An 18,113-nucleotide genomic window follows, 5' to 3' on the forward strand; every position below is an offset into this window, starting at 1 on the left:
CTCTCAATTTGGATTGTGATTGAGTATTTGACACAGCATAGGTTTGTGACACAAAATGAATGTGGTCAAAGAACTGAAAAATTTGAAATCGGACATTTACCTATTATGGTCCAATATCCAAAATCTATGTACATTGTTAGAATCAGCATATCAAAGAACCACAAGAATTCAAGTTTTGATGAAATCAAACAAAAGTTTAATTTAGGACCCTTTGGATCTCAATGTGGTATTATCTAAATTATAATGCAAATAAATACTGGTTTAGAATCAACATTTCAAAGAACCCTATATATATTCAAGTTGAAATCAAAAGCAGTTTAATTTTGGACCCCTATTTGGACCAACTTGAAAACTGGGCCTAAAATCAGAAATCTAAATACAATAAAATGCTCCGCTGGGTGCAGCTTGATACGACTGCAGAGGTCGAACCCTGAACAGTTGGGGCAAGTATGGACACAACATTCAAGCTTGATACAGCACTGAATTTGGATTGTGATTAAATATTTGACACAGCATAGGTTTCTGACAGAGAATGAATGTGGTCTAAGAACTTAAAAATGTTTAATTTACCTATTCAAACCATATCATTATTATTTGCTTTTATATATAAATCAGAAATAACCAATTTAAAATGGAAAATTTTAAAGAAAAAAAAAGGAAATAAAATGCTCCGCAGGGCGCAGCTTGATACGACCGCAGAGGTCGAACCCTGAACAGTTGGGGCAAGTATGGACACAACATTCAAGCTTGATACAGCTCTGAATTTGGATTGTGATTAAATATTTGACACAGCATAGGTTTCTGACACAGAATGAATGTGGTCTAAGAACTTAAAAATTTTAAATTGGACATTCACCTATTATGGTCCAATATCCAAAATCTAAATACATGGTTAGATTCAGCATATCAAAGAACCCCAAGAATTCAATTTTTGATGAAATCAAACAAAGTTTAATTTTGGACCCTTTTGATCTCAATGTGGACAAAAATGATAACAGGGCCCAAAAATCAAAAATCTAAATACATGGTTAGATTCAGCATATCAAAGAACCCCATATATTCAATTTTTGTTGAAATCAAACAAAGTTTAATTTTGGACCCCGATTTGGACCAACTTGAAAACTGGGCCCATAATCAAAAATCTAAATACATGTTTAGATTCAGCATATCAAAGAACCCTAAAAATTCAATTTTTGTTAAAATCAAACTAAGTTTAATTTTGGACCCTTTGGACCTTTATGTAGACCAATTTGAAAACGGAACCAAAAATTAAGAATCTAAATACACAGTTAGATTCGGCATATCAAAGAACCCCAATAATTCAATTTTTGATGAAATCAAACAAAGTTAAATTTTGGACCCTTTGGACTTCAATGTGGACCAATTTTAAAACGGGGCCCAAAATCCAAAAACTTAATACACGGTTAGATTCAGCATATTAGAGAACCCCATATATTCCATTTTTGTTGAAATCAAACAAAGTTTAATTTTGGACCCCGATTTGGACCAACTTGAAAACTGGGCCCATAATCAAAAATCTAAATACATGGTTAGATTCAGCATATCAAAGAACCCCATATATTCAATTTTTGTTGAAATCAAACAAAGTTTAATTTTGGACCCCGATTTGGACCAACTTGAAAACTGGGCCCATAATCAAAAATCTAAATACATGGTTAGATTCAGCATATCAAAGAACCCCATATATTCAATTTTTGATGAAATCAAACAAAGTTTAATTTTGGACCCTTTTGATCTCAATGTGGACAAAGTTGATAACGGGGCCCAACAATCAAAAATCTAAATACATGGTTAGATTCAGCATATCAAAGAACCCCATATATTCAATTTTTGTTGAAATCAAACAAAGTTTAATTTTGGACCCCGATTTGGACCAACTTGAAAACTGGGCCCATAATCAAAAATCTAAATACATGGTTAGATTCAGCATATCAAAGAACCCCATATATTCAATTTTTGTTGAAATCAAACAAAGTTTAATTTTGGACCCCGATTTGGACCAACTCGAAAACTGGGCCCATAATCAAAAATCTAAATACATGGTTAGATTCAGCATATCAAAGAACCCCATATATTCAATTTTTGATGAAATCAAACAAAGTTTAATTTTGGACCCTTTTGATCTCAATGTGGACAAAGTTGATAACGGGGCCCAACAATCAAAAATCTAAATACATGGTTAGATTCAGCATATCAAAGAACCCCATATATTCAATTTTTGTTGAAATCAAACAAAGTTTAATTTTGGACCCCGATTTGGACCAACTTGAAAACTGGGCCCATAATCAAAAATCTAAATACATGGTTAGATTCAGCATATCAAAGAACCCCATATATTCAATTTTTGTTGAAATCAAACAAAGTTTAATTTTGGACCCCGATTTGGACCAACTCGAAAACTGGGCCCATAATCAAAAATCTAAATACATGGTTAGATTCAGCATATCAAAAAACCCCATTTATTCAATTTTTGTTGAAATCAAACTAAGTTTAATTTTGGACCCTTTGGACCTTTATGTAGACCAATTTGAAAACAGAACCAAAAATTAAGAATCTAAATACACGGTTAGATTCGGCATATCAAAGAACCCCAATAATTCAATTTTTGATGAAATCAAACAAAGTAAAATTTTGGACCCTTTGGACCTCAATGTGGACCAATTTAAAAACGGGGCCCAAAATCTAAAAACTTAATACACGGTTAGATTCAGCATATTAAAGAACCCCAAGAATTCAAGAATAAAACCCCATTGAAATTGATCAAGAAATAAGCAATTTATACGAAGTATCTTCTTTTGCACAATACTGTGCAATTGATTATTTCTTGCTATTGCGCAATACTGTACAATTGACAATTTCTTGCTATTGCGCAATATTGTGCTATTGGATATTTCTTGCTATTGCGCAATACTGTGCAATTGAAGATTTCTTGCTATTGCGCAATACTGTGCAATTGAAGATTTCTTGCTATTGTGCAATACTGTGCAATTGAAAATTTCTTGCTATTGCACAATACTTATTATATAATAATTTACACATCCTGTTTGGTGTGTATCTCCTACCATATCATTATTATTTGCTTTTAAATATAAATCAGAAATAACCAACTTAAAATGGAAAATTTTAAAAGAAAAAAAAAAAGGAAAAAAAGAAAAAAAAAAGAAAAAAAAAAAAATCCCCCCCCCCCAAAATTTTTTGAACCCCCTTATGATTCATCACCCCCAAACTCAATCTCAGCCTTCCCTTTGTGGTATGGTACCTTGCAGTACAATTTCAGAGAGATCCATACACTTGAACACAAGTTATTGTCTGGAAACTAGAAAAATGCTTATTTTTGGCCCCTTTTTGGCCCCCAATTCCTAAACGTTTCGGGCAATTACCCCCAAACTCAATTCCAGCTTTCCCTTTGTGATATGGAACCTTGTAGTACAATTTCAGAAATATCCAAACACTTACACACAAGTTATTGTCATGAAACTAGAAAAATGCTTGTTTTTTGCCCCTTTTTTGGCCCCTAATTCCTAACATTTTGAGGCAATTACCCCCAAAATCAATTACAGCCTTCCCTTTGTGATATGGAACCTTGTGGTACAATGTCAGAGAGATCCATACACTTACACACAAGTTATTGTCTGGAAGTTACAAAAATGCTTATTGTTGGCCCCTTTTTGGCCCCTAATTCCTTAACTGTTGGTACCATAACCCCCAAAATCAATCCCAACCTTCCTTTCATGGTATTGAACCTTATGGTAAAATTTCATGGAGATCCATTCACTTAAACTAAAGTTAGAGTGCGAAAACCAATGTGTCTTCGGACGACGCCAGACGACGCCGGACGACGACGACGACGACGACAACGACGACGACGACGACGACGACGACGCCAACGTCATACCAATATACGACCAAAAAATTTTCAATTTTTGCGGTCGTATAAAAAAGGAAAGAAAATCTCTTCTCCAAATTTGTTTAACCCCCTTAAGATTCATCACCCCAAAACTCAATCCCAGCCTTCCCTTTGTGGTATGGTACCTTGCAGAACAATTTCAGAGAGATCCATACACTTGAACACAAGTTATTGTCTGGAAACTAGAAAAATGCTTGTTTTTGGCCCCTTTTTGGCCCCTTATTCCTACAATTTTGAGGCAATTACCCCCAAAATCAATCCCAGCCTTTCCTTTGTGGTATGGTACCTTGCAGTACAATTTCAGAGAGATCCATACACTTGAACACAAGTTATTGTCTGGAAACTAGAAAAATGATTATTTTTGGCCCCTTTTTGGCCCCTAATTCCTAAACGTTTTAGGCAATTACCCCAAAACTCAATTCCAGCTTTCCCTTTGTGATATGGAACCTTGTAGTACAATTTCAGAAAGATCCATACACTTACACACAAGTTATTGTCATGAAACTAGAAAAATGCTTGTTTTTTGCCCCTTTTTTGGCCCCTAATTCCTAAAATTTTGAGACAATTACCCCAAAATCAATCCCAGCAGTCCCTATGTGATATGGAGCCTTGTGGTACAATGTCAGAGAAATCCATACACTAACACACAAGTTATGTCTGGAAGTTACAAAAATGCTTATTTTTGGCCCCTAATTCCTTAACTGTTGGTACTATAACCCCCAAAATCAATCCCAACCTTCCTTTTGTGGTATTGAACTTTATTGTAAAATTTCATAGAGATCCATTCACTTAAACTAAAGTTAGAGTGCGAAAACCAATGTGTCTTCGGACGAGGACGATACTGGATGACGACGATGCCAACATCATACCAATAATTTTGCGGTCGTATAAAAATGTATATGTTTATTAATAGACAATATAAGCTTAGTTTTTAAAGGAGTTCACTTCATGAAAAAAAAATATATATATAGCATTCAGAAAATTAGTTTATACAGAATAACAAACAATAACAAAAAAAACATACCACAAATTTTTTCAAACAATTTACCAAAGAAAAGAAAAAAAAATCTAAAATGTCTTTAATCATTAATACAATGTCTTTTAAAAATCTATAAAACTTATCTGTAATTATCTTCAAAATGTCTAACAATGAACAGTAAATTTCAAACTATATTTATACTGTCCTACAGAGCTTATCATCATTAACACTTAGGAAACAGAAAATTTTCAAATAATTTTGTCACTCCAATTATAATTGTGTGATTGATATTAACCACATGCTTTCTTATCTGATAACAGGTGAAAATTATTTAAAAACACTTAGTGTAATCTAAATTTATATATATAATTAATAGTTCCCAATATTTTTTCTTTCATTTGTCACAAAGTAATATAGATCTGCAACTTATCTATCAATGTCAACAACTTTATCTACGCAATGTAATGTAATGAAATTTATCTTTTAATAAAATGCTCCGCTGGGCGCAGCTTGATACGACCACAGAGGTCGAACCCTGAACAGTTGGGGCAAGTATGGACACAACATTCAAGCTTGATACAGCACTGAATTTGGATTGTGATTAAATATTTGACACAGCATAGGTTTCTGACACAGAATGAATGTGGTCTAAGAACTTAAAATTTTTTAATTTACCTATTCAAACCATATCATTATTATTTGCTTTTAAATATAAATCAGAAATAACCAATTTAAAATGGAAAATTTTAAAGAAAAAAAAAGGAAAAAAAATCCCTCCCCCAAATTTTGTGAACCCCCTTATGATTCATCACCCCCAAACTCAATCCCAGCCTTCCCTTTGTGGTATGGTACCTTGCAGTACAATCTCAGAGAGATCCATACACTTGAACACAAGTTATTGTCTGGAAACTAGAAAAATGCTTATTTTTGGCCCATTTTTGGCCCCATATTCCTAAACGTTTTGGGCAATTACCCCCAATCTCAATTCCAGCTTTCCCTTTGTGATATGGAATCTTGTAGTACAATTTCAGAAAGATCCATACACTTACACACAAGTTATTGTCATGAAACTAGAAAAATTCTTGTTTTTTGCCCCTTTTTTGGCCCCTTATTCCTAAAAGTTTTGGGCAATTACCCCCAAAATCAATCCCAGTATTCCCTTTGTGATATGGAACCTTGTGGTACAATTTCAGAAAGATCCATAAACTAACACACAAGTTATGTCTGGAAGTTACAAAAATGCTTATTTTTGGCCTCTTTTTGGCCCCTAATTCCTTAACTGTTGGTACCATAACCCCCAAAATTAATCCCAATCTTCCTTTTGTGGTATTGGACCTTATGGTAAAATTTCATAGAGATCCATTCACTTAAACTAAAGTTAGAGTGCGAAAACCAATGTGTCTTTGGACGACGTCGACGACAACGACGCCAACATCATACCAATATACGACTGCAAATTTTTTTTGCGGTCGTATAATAAAAATAGATTATTATCTAATTTTAATGATATTTGCAAATCTGGACCCCCAAACAGGATCAAGTAAAAATCAAACATTAACACACACAACAAAAATAAAATACCACATAACAACTGTGACATCTACCTTTAAAATACACATGACTTAAAAAAAATAGTTATAAAGAAATTTTTGACAGCTCCTGACTAAAATCAATTGAACAGATACAATCATTGATAGACTATCTATACATAAACTTATTAACTACACCATTTCTGTTCAAAGGGAAATCACTCAATCATATAATAAATATCCCTTTTGGCTACTGAAAGGTCTACAACTCAACAACGAGAAAAGCTAAAACCGTGAAAATTGAACTTGACCTTCATTTAGTCACAGGAAACAACATATCTAAATTTGAAAAAAAATCGTCAAAGCGTTTTCATGTTAATGAACGGACACTGTTTGGCAGCCGCCGGCCCGCCTGCCCATGGGACATCCCCAAAACAATAACCGATTTTTCCTTCGAAAATCCGGTTAAAAATGTACTGAAAATAAAAATCCCATCTCAGTGTGAACAACACTGACATGATACCTTTTTTCTTCATTTTTTGTTATTATTACTAATCCATGGATCTTCATAATGTCTGCTTGTTGTACTAACCAGACAAATTGTTCAATATAAAGCATGTCAAGAACAGAATTTATACACATCTGATTTTAATTTAATTTAACAGACGAATATTTACAGGTATACAATCTCAAAAATAGTTTTTGTTTCAAGGATGGAACCCATTTCATTTTCTTTCAAAACCAAGTTCCCTGTTAATGGCCAAATTGCTTTGTCTCCTGGTCAATAAATAATAAAAATCAGTACATAACTAAACAGTTGACTTCCTGCAAATTTGCTCTTAACTGTAAGGCATTTTTCATGGAAAATTTGTCTTCATTATACAAGGCTGATAGGGAATAGAGTCACAAAATACAGTTATCCACACAGCAATTCTGCCATATTTGGTTCCAATCATTAAACCATTGCGATGAATATAAAATTGACTGTATTTCACATAGCCTCTAGTCTCTACTGATTGTAATACTAGTCAACTAATGATCATTTGAATAACTCCCATAAGGATTATTCTAAAATGTTTATTTGTCAATTGATTAAACTATTCAATAAACTGCTTCGCTGAGCGCAGCTGGATACGCCCGCAGAGGTCCAACCTTGAACAGTTGGGGCAAAAATGGACACAATATTCAAGCTTGATACAGGTCTGAATTTGGATTGTAATTAAATATTTGACATATTATAGGTTTCTGAATAAATGAAAAACTTGAAATTGGTTATATTAATTGAATTTATATTCAATTAAAGATTTCTTGCTGTTGTGCAATACATTGTGCTGTTGCGCAATACTTAGAAAATGTGTTGTCAGATTATAAACAAATAAAGTTCAATGAATTCTCAATGTCATATTAGAAATTTATGAAAATCAAAAGGGAGCTTACATCAATAGATATAAACAATTCACCAAAGTTACATGAGAATTGCTGACAGCATTTTTGAGTTATTGTCCGAAAAATGGAAAATCCCCCCTTTTTTAATGAATAAACCCAACAACTCAGAAATGTAAACTGTAAGATTTATAAAATTCTAAAGGGAGGTTACAACAATAGATATACACAATTCATCAAAGTTTCATAAGAACTGCTGAAAGCATTTTTGAGTTTTTGTCAGAAAACTGGAAAATCCCCCTTTTTTATGAATAAAACCCTGTAACTTGGAAACGTTAAATCTAAAATTGATAAAAATCGAAAGGGAGCTCATGTCAATAGATATAAACAATTCACCACAATTTCTTGCTAGTTGGTGAGAGCATTCTTGAGATATTGTCCGAAAACTGGAAAATCCCTCTTTTTTTAATGAATAAAACCTCATTACTCGGAAACGTAAAATCTAAAATTTATAAAAAACGAAAGGGAGCTCACGTCAATAGATATAAACAATTCACCAAAGTTTTATGCAAATTGGTTAAAGTGTTTTTGAGTTAATGTCCGACATGTTGAAGACGGACAGACGGACGGACAGACGGACAACGGTATACCATAATACGTCCTGTAAACGGGCGTATAAAAATGAAAAATGTCTGAAGTTTCAACCAACGAAAAAAACCTATTTCTGGCTGTCACTGTCGAGGAATGTAAACCTTATCAGTATGCATGGCAGTAATATAAACATTTAGTTCAACAGTTGCAATTATATATCTGTGTAGTTACTCTCCTTTGTTTCAATGGTTCACAAGAGAATTCAAAATGTTTCAAGAGACAGGGAAACAGATGACAAGTCAATAGCTGACCATTGGATATAATTATATGTAAATGGTTGAAGTAGCTGAAATTCTTTGAAGGTCAATTCTTATGGGAGATAGTTCATATAAAGAATACAGAAACAAAAAAATACACAAAGTTGTCCAGGAGACAGGGAAACAGATGACAGGTCATGGGAGACCATAAACTATAAATATATGTATATGGTTGTAGTAGCTGAAATTCTTTAGAAAGTCAATTCTTATCTGAGATTTATCTTTTTACAAAGACAAAAAATGTCTTATAGAATGATAAAGTTCATAGTTATATATGCAATAAATTATGCATAGATATCTTACTTCTTTTTATCTCGTTCTCTACTTTTGCTTCTGTCTCTTCTTCTTTCTCTATCTTTCTCAACTCTATATACAATACAAAATATTTCAAACATTATAAATGGTATGGCCTTATTCATGATATTACCATAAAAGGTTAAGTTGAACCTGAATTATTTTGTTCACAATTGTGAATTTAAAAATGTCTCTCTCTGTCATTTTTTTAAATTTTAAGAATAAATCTGTTACTGGTATGTCAATGTTGTAAACTATGGGACATTCAAATCCATCTGTAGGTAACTTTTAGACAAAATGTTACTAAAAGGAACCTAAAACTACTCCTTGGTAATTTTTGTTAACATAGTTCCTTTAAGAACATATCTGCTGAGTTATCTCTGTTCACTCTGTGCCTTTAAAAATCATCTATGACCTTTAAAATGTCTTTTTTTGTTCAAGATTTTACCTTTTTATGACCCTTCTCCTGTGTCATGTTTTGTTAATTATTTGATCTCTAAACATTTAAATGTACCTTATTTCAAAATTCAAGTGCTCAAAGCAATTATCTTTTTTGGCAATGACATTCTATTTATATAAGTTTAACATTCTTCTTATTTTTAACCTTTTATTAGTGATAGGTACGTTCAACACCATTTATCATCATCGTACCTAACATATTATCTGTTATGACCTTTTAATAGTAATAGGTTTATTCATCAAAGTTTCAAGTTTTCCAAACATCTGTTTTTACCCTTTATTTGGAATAAGTTTATTCATCAAAGCTTCAAGTTCTTCAAACACATTATCTGTTTTTACCTTTTATCAGGAATAAGTTTATTCATTAAAGCTTCAAGATCTCCCAACACATTAACTGTTTTTACCCTTTATCAGGAATAGGTTTATTCATCAAAGCTTCAAGTTCTCCCAACACATTATCTGTTTTACCTTTTATCAGGAATAAGTATATTCATCAAAGCTTCAAGTTCTCCTACCACATTATCTGTTTTACCTTTTATCAGGAATAAGTATATTCATCAAAGCTTCAAGTTCTCCCAACACATTATCTGTTTTTACCTTTGATCAGGAATAAGTTTATTCATTAAAGCTTCAAGTTCTCCCAACACATTATCTGTTTTTACCTTTTATCAGGAATAAGTTTATTCATTAAAGCTTCAAGTTCTCCTACCACATTATCTGTTTTACCTTTTATCAGGAATAAGTATATTCATCAAAGCTTCAAGTTCTCCCAACACATTATCTGTTTTTACCTTTTATCAGGAATAAGTTTATTCATTAAAGCTTCAAGTTCTCCCAACACATTATCTGTTTTTACCTTTGATCAGGAATAGGTTTATTCATCAAAGCTTCAAGTTCTCCTACCACATTATCTGTTTTACCTTTTATCAGGAATAAGTATATTCATCAAAGCTTCAAGTTCTCCCAACACATTATCTGTTTTTACCTTTGATCAGGAATAGGTTTATTCATCAAAGCTTCAAGTTCTCCTACCACATTATCTGTTTTACCTTTTATCAGGAATAAGTATATTCATCAAAGCTTCAAGTTCTCCCAACACATTATCTGTTTTTACCTTTGATCAGGAATAGGTTTATTCATCAAAGCTTCAAGTTCTCCTACCACATTATCTGTTTTACCTTTTATCAGGAATAAGTATATTCATCAAAGCTTCAAGTTCTCCCAACACATTATCTGTTTTTACCTTTGATCAGGAATAGGTTTATTCATCAAAGCTTCAAGTTCTCCTACCACATTATCTGTTTACCTTTTATCAGGAATAAGTATATTCATCAAAGCTTCAAGTTCTCCCAACACATTATCTGTTTTTACCTTTTATCAGGAATAAGTTTATTCATTAAAGCTTCAAGTTCTCCCAACACATTATCTGTTTTTACCTTTTATCAGGAATAGGTTTATTCATCAAAGCTTCAAGTTCTCCCAACACATTATCTGTTTTTACCTTTTATCAGGAATAAGTTTATTCATTAAAGCTTCAAGTTCTCCCAACACATTATCTGTTTTTACTTTTTATCAGGAATAAGTTTATTCATTAAAGCTTCAAGTTCTCCCAACACATTATCTGTTTTTACCTTTTATCAGGAATAGGTTTATTCATCAAAGCTTCAAGTTCTCCTACCACATTATCTGTTTTTACCTTTTATCAGGAATAAGTTTATTCATTAAAGCTTCAAGTTCTCCCAACACATTATCTGTTTTTACCTTTTATCAGGAATAAGTTTATTCATTAAAGCTTCAAGTTCTCCCAACACATTATCTGTTTTTACCTTTTATCAGGAATAGGTTTATTCATCAAAGCTTCAAGTTCTCCCAACATATTATCTGCAACAGCTTTATCTTCATTTACCTCTGTTTTTATTTCTTCATCTTTCAACATATTCTGAAATGGCAAAAATTAACTTTAGGAATCAAAACAATATCCTGTGCTTCCCCTCATTTGTTTCATGTTTGGATGTGTATTATTGTACTGATACACTCTTTAGCAAGGATATCTCCAGTGTTCTTGTTAATGTCAATTATTCAATATAGAAATACATGTCAATGATGTACTACATGTATTTGAAAGCTCAGACATTTTATAAGCTGCTGAAAATAAGCATGAAATATTCCAAAAATAAGACTTTGACAGAAGTCAATTTGGAAGATTTTTTAACTAATTTCAAAAAGTGACAAGAGCTGTATATTTAATTTAAAAAGCATTTTGCTGAAATTTTGCATGTCCTCAGAGCTCATTCCACAATTTTTAAATTCAACTAGACGTGTTGGAATGACGAGAATGGCCCCGCTCGCAAAAAAAAAGTTTGGAGCCATTTTTAGGAGTGAAACTTTGATACTGAAAGCCTGAGTGAAAGGTTGATAAAATCAACAGAGCTAAACCAAACGCAAACTTGATCTGTAACTCATTATAGTAGACTCTCATACTAAAAATCAGCTCAATTTATGAAGGCATTTAGAAAAAAAATCTGTATAACTGTTATTTTCACAAATTTTCAAAGTCCAAAGCCTGTAATTTCAGCATTAATAAGCAGAGGGGAACCAAATGTAAACTCGATCTGTAACTCATCATAGTTGACTCACACACTAAAAATCAGCTCAATATGTTAGGCGTTTAACTATTATGTTGCAGAAGGACGGAATGACAGACAAGGGTAAAACAACTAGGACCACTTAGTGGTGGGTCCATAAAAATACATATCATTTGAAGAGGGTGAACATGGTTAGTTACAACAAATAAACAAGATGGACAACATCGAACCATTATAATTCTTTCTCCAATGTTTTTCACAAATAATGATCATTTTTAGAAACCATTTAATATTTTCACAAAATGCAAAATTGCATATGGTGACTACCAGTGGAAACCCTGCACTATATCATTTTTTTACCTCCATTAATAACCATTAAAAACTATTAATGTTGATATTTTATTTTGGAAATTGCCACAATGAAGGATTTTTTGCACCCTTTGCACCAGACCCCACAATGTAATGGTAGGTAACCACACCAAACAATTCCTGGCTATGGGTCTGCAAGCTGACTACATATACCATGAATGGACTGTACCTTTACTACAAAATGTATATCCCTTAAACAGTTAAAATTGAAGACTCATTGGTGGCTGTTTTCTGCTCTTTGGTCGGGTTGTTGTCTCTTTGACGCATTCGACGTTTCCATTCTCAATTTCAGTTACTCTAGTCTGAATATACATGTACCTTTAGATCATTGAGAATCATTGCGACCAAGAATCAGTTTCCTTTTATTCACTTTGAAAACTGACTTACAGACTTTACAGACTTAATCCCCAGGAGAACCAGTACCAGTTTATAGCAAACTAACTGTACAATTAGACCAATTAATGGCAACAGCACAATTTTCACTCAAGTTCCTAGTGATTAACTAGAAAAATGAGATGAACTTCCTAGAAAATCCTTTATTACAGTAACTTACTATGACATTAGGATTGTTGGGAAGTGCTAAACCTGGAAACAATTTCTTTTGAAGATCTTTATCAGTTTGAGGAATACTCTCTGTAATGTCACTGCAATTCTTTTCTGCATCTGGTGGTTTTGGTTTCATTCTATTTATAAGTCGTAACAAGTTGGCAACCAAAGAATCCTAAATAGTAAAAAATGTTACTTTACATTACAAGATGTATTTATGATTCTTATATCATATGATAGTTTAAAAGGATTTTAAACAGTAAATTCAAAAAAGGCTGATCAGCTAGACTTTAAATCTTCAGGAACTAAACTGTTGAGAAAGCTATCTTGAATATAAATAAAATACTAATCCCTGGACATTAAGAAACAACATAACTCAATCTAAAGGTGAGTTTGACTTTTAAAACTCTGGTACATTTTGTACATGTAATTCATAAACATTACATCCCAACTGCTTTGTTCTAACATGGGTGATCTGAGATGGATCAGCCCTACCAGATAACCCTACCTTGAGTTTCTTTGTTCTGTAACATTTTGGCGGGAATGTTGAACACACAATAAAACTTAGAAATATTTATTCGGAATAAAGACTAACTTTCAAAATTTATGCGGAAAAAATCCACTAAATTTCCAGTGTCTAAGCGGGGATTCAAACTCCAGACCTTAAGCATGTGAAGCCACGATTCCTACCCCTACACCAGGACGACTGGATACATACTCACTATTAATTTAACATATAGAAACATTGTATCCTGGGCTCATAAAGGGTATATACTATATAGTAATATATAAAGCATATTATAATTATTGTATGGCATTCTGAACTAGATGTTATGAAGTGTAAATGCTTTTTTTCGTATAGTCTAGAAGAGCTGGGATGTAAAATAGTTATCCCACTCGAACTTAGTGTGTCAGTGTAAGATCACCCTCTGGCCTCCGGCCATCGGGGTGATTTTACACTGACACGCTGCGTCCTCATCATGGGATAACTATTACAGAACTAAGACTTTTTAGTTCATTCGGATCAATCCTCAAACAAACATTTTGCCTCAGGAAAAAATACACAAACTCTCTAAATTGAACTTCTAAAATATTGGTGCAAAATAAGAGATTTAAATAGATGTAAGTAAAATACAGTGTATAGGTAATTTCTTCTAAATTTGCAAATAAAATATGACCAGGCCTAATTATAAATCATTACAAATACAGTATTGAAATAGATACTTACTGAAAATTCTGCACCATTTTCATCCAACACTTTTTTATATTTCTCAAATGTGTCATTTTTCTCAGCCAAAGCAATCACAAACTCAGCTACAAAAAATTCATAAAAATTCAGTCAAGAATAAAGACAAACCTTCAAAGCTCTCTTTAGGCTACACAGACTTCATTGATAAAGATTACAATTATACTGTCATGACTGTTCTGTCTTATTTTTTAAAATTAATATTGATTGCCTATTAATTCAATAACAAACCAGATTATTCAGTGCTCTTATTTGAGCTTGAATGCATATGATAATTCATAAAAATCATGAAGTATTTACATGTATCTCATAAGAAACTTTAAAATTCTGGCCATAAAATTTATTTTAAATTATATGAATTTCAAGATTATAGTTCAGAAATTTGTCAGTGTTTCCAAATTTCTATGAAATATAAGTAAATATTATGCAGGAATAGGCATTTTACCATTAAATCACATTCCAGGAAATAATATCTTAAACTGTCTTACTCGGGTCATTTTCTTATCACACTGAATTCAGTGCAGAAAATGCTATACATTTGTAGAAAACTTGTCAAATCTGATCTCACTTTGCAGTTCGAAAAACTAGAAAAATTGAAATACTACATGTGTAGCCTAAAAATTTATAAACTCAAAACGAAAATGCACAGCCATATAACTCATAACAATGTTGTAGGACTATAGCAACCTTAGTTAGCTTTTTGTAGTCATTGTAGTAGCGAACACATTTTGACCCTGCTTTCCAATTTATTTGACTTTTAAAAAAAATTTCTTTGAATATTTTCATAAAGAAAACTTCCTTTTTAACAAAAATATCCTGAATAAAATCAATGTCATATAAGCACTTTTACTCAGTCATTATATATGATCTTTTTTCGAAGCATAATATAGTTGACATGTGTTTTTGTGTACTAACATATATTACATTTTGTAGATAAGTTGATGAATGGGATACTGTTTTTGTGTACTAACATATATTACATTTTGTAGATAAGTTGATGAATGGGATACTTTAGAATGTACATGTAAATCATTTAAAATTATGATACGAATTTAATGAATCAACCCTACCATGTCAACTGGAAACAAGTTGTAGTTTATAAGATAGTAACACATCTTGAAACACCTATTTCTATATAAAAATGTTAAAAAACAAAGACTACAGGCAGACACTATCAGACACAACACTGTTTCTATATAAATATTGAAGGAACAACAGATACCACGTGCACTGGACACAGTGTTTGCTATTTCTTTTTTTTGTTGAAACAGGATACATTTTTTAAAGCTAATTCAGATAATGTGATGAATTTGAAGTGAAGAAAAGTATATTTAGGAACGGAACATCACTGGAATGTATCTCATGCAGAGGTTATGGTTTATTGAAGAAAATTCCGGATGATTTCAGTAACAGAGAGTGTTCAAGAGTAATGGATATGTTATACATTGTAGGTATTATTCAAGAATTTTGTCATGGCATCCTCTTAAAAACCAAAACTTACACAACTCTGTACTTCTTATTGCGTGCATTGACATTTTACAATCCAATCAAAGCTCAGAGAAATTAACTTGTCTAGTTTCTTTCAGGATCTTCCTCTCAAATAAAATATTCGTAGTTTCAATTAATCTGAACCAAACAGTTCGGGAGGCAAAGACTTTCCTATTTCGATTGTATTAATGCATCATTTAAGTATGGGGCAGATCAACCTGGGACCAGATTGACTAGGGCCAAGAACGACCTGATACCAGGTTTGTGCACACATAAGACTGGTTAAACCTCACCATAATTTGTATCTGTATCTGTACCAAGTCAGGCTTTTTGGACTGTGTGCTGTACGCTATTGTTTACCTTTGTTTGTGTGTCTGATATTTTTTTGGAGGAGTTTTCAGTTTTTGTTCTTTTCAAATTTTTTCGTAAAACATCATGAGCATAAGATTTTCCGAAATTTGTACCTGAAGAGCATACCCTATCATGTAATTTAGTTTGTCTGATTACCTAGAAGTAATGATCATGATGATGATAAGTAAAACAAAAGTATGCAAGATCTATTTGATAAAAAAACAATAACCAGAGGTGAAACCAAGGGGCTGCCAGGGTCATCTTTTGGGGCTTCATATATGATTATTGCATAGACTGTTTACAAGTTCCACTCATAACGTTGTCTTGCTAAGAGTCCCACCATTTTCAAAATACTGGATCGCACCTGATAACCTTCGGGAGCTCATCAGGTAGCACCTGCCTCTTAATAATAATAATAATATTTTATTCAATAAAATATCAAGCATATGAGTTAATACAATACTCAATATATACGATACATAAAGACATTACTAACACATACTTTGTAAAATATAATGGTATTTTATGAGTGTAGATAATCTTTAACTGCATGGAAAAAATTTGCTGATATTTTATCAGGGATAACCCATGAAAGCTTTAAAGCTTGTTTCCAATGGGGTCCCTTCATGTAAACGGCTTATAGTTTCGACATACAAAAAAGATATCACACAAATTAATATGACATAAAAAATTCATATAAGAATATTTTGAATAAAAAATGAGTTTAATAATATAAAAAGAAGTCTGATGAGGCCGCACTATAACTTTTGGTCAAGTACTCTTTAACACTAATTTTGAAATCCTTTATTTTCTTTATTTTTTTAACATTATTTGGCAACATATTCCAATCTTGTATGCCATTAAAATAAAATGTATCTTTTTGTTGACTCTTTACTGGTGGAACCCAGAAGTTATATTCACTATTTCGTGTGAAATGATGATGAAGATGTCTCACCTTTGTAAAATTTGTATACATATAATTAGGACAATGATGGTAATAGATATTATGAACATGGTTTAATCTCAATTGTTTAACACGATTTTCAATATTAACATAAACAATACTATTCAATACATTATGGTCAACTTTTGATCTATATCCAGTATTTTTTATAAATCTAACACATTTGTTTTGTAATACTTGTAACTTATCTTTATATTTTTTTGCTGACACCAGCATACCATGCAGAACAGGCATAGTCAAAATGACATTGAATTAGAGCTGTAACTAAAGTCTTTCTAGATTGTTCTGATAATCATTTGGCCTGTCTGTATAGGAACTTCAATCTAGAATTTATCTTTTGAATAATATTATTTAAAATTTTTTCTCCAGAAAGAGAATTATCAATATTCAGGCCTAAATATTTCACAGAACTTTGTTATATAATATGTTTATAGGAAATCAATTTATTCACACTTACCAAGGTCTTTGTCATTTAGTCCTAAGTGATTGTCAAGCTCAGTGCACACTTTTGACACCAAAGATAAATATTCTAATTTTTGAAGTTCATTCATTTTAACTGTTAAACAAAAACAAGCAATCAGATATAACAGTTTATGTCTGTGTTCAGTTATGCCACATTTATGTCAGCTAAGAGTAACAAACTTTTCCCCATTGGAATGTTAAAAATGTTAAAAAGTCATATATTTTTCGATTTCTGGTGATTTCTTCCACATGATTTTTTTGTTTACACAGGAAGTTCGTTTTTGATCGTAATGGACGAAAAGGGACTTTTTGAAAAAGAGTTAATACAAGGGAAGAAATCCTTATCGAGGCTCTTTAGGGAAGCCTTGGATCTCATCTTGTCGTACCACTGTATCTCTTCTGTCCTTAAAGAAACCCTCTTATCGAATATTTGAAGACTGTAGTTAAAAAACGTACACTGTTCTGAATATTATACAAGTATACGGTGATCTATAGTTGTTAATTTCTGTGTCATTTGGTATCTTGTGGAGAGTTGTCTCATTAGCCAGTGTTAGCAATCATACCTTAATTTATAATATACAGTTTATTTACATGCCGTCTGTATATGGAATCTTTCATAAAT

The 18,113-nt window shown here is 32.2% G+C and overlaps 1 protein-coding gene and 1 long non-coding RNA gene across 19 annotated transcripts in view; one reads left to right on the forward strand and one right to left on the reverse strand.

The window, feature by feature from the left end:
- The window catches only part of LOC127728510 (ATP-dependent RNA helicase DHX8-like), a 54,500-nt gene extending 36,715 nt beyond the window's left edge, over positions 1-17,785 (reverse strand). The window contains exons 1-5 of one of the 18 annotated variants that reach the window (XM_052235896.1): positions 17,487-17,785; positions 14,209-14,294; positions 12,988-13,155; positions 11,307-11,419; positions 9,031-9,093 (exon numbers count right to left, since the gene is read on the reverse strand). In XM_052235896.1, the coding sequence (XP_052091856.1) occupies positions 9,031-9,093; positions 11,307-11,419; positions 12,988-13,155; positions 14,209-14,294; positions 17,487-17,580 (524 nt within the window). In that variant the 5' untranslated portion in view covers positions 17,581-17,785. The other 17 variants (XM_052235902.1, XM_052235901.1, XM_052235898.1 and 14 more) reach the window with 17 other exon arrangements.
- On the forward strand, positions 378-5,569 carry LOC127728555 (uncharacterized). Its single transcript, XR_007994176.1, has 2 exons — positions 378-422; positions 5,435-5,569. It is a non-coding gene; the product is annotated as an uncharacterized LOC127728555 (long non-coding RNA).
- Positions 17,786-18,113: the final 328 nt, after the last annotated feature.

The sequence above is a fragment of the Mytilus californianus genome, unplaced genomic scaffold (genome assembly GCF_021869535.1).
Source record: "Mytilus californianus isolate M0D057914Y unplaced genomic scaffold, xbMytCali1.0.p SCAF_2, whole genome shotgun sequence".
NCBI classification, from domain to species: Eukaryota; Metazoa; Mollusca; class Bivalvia; order Mytilida; family Mytilidae; genus Mytilus; species Mytilus californianus.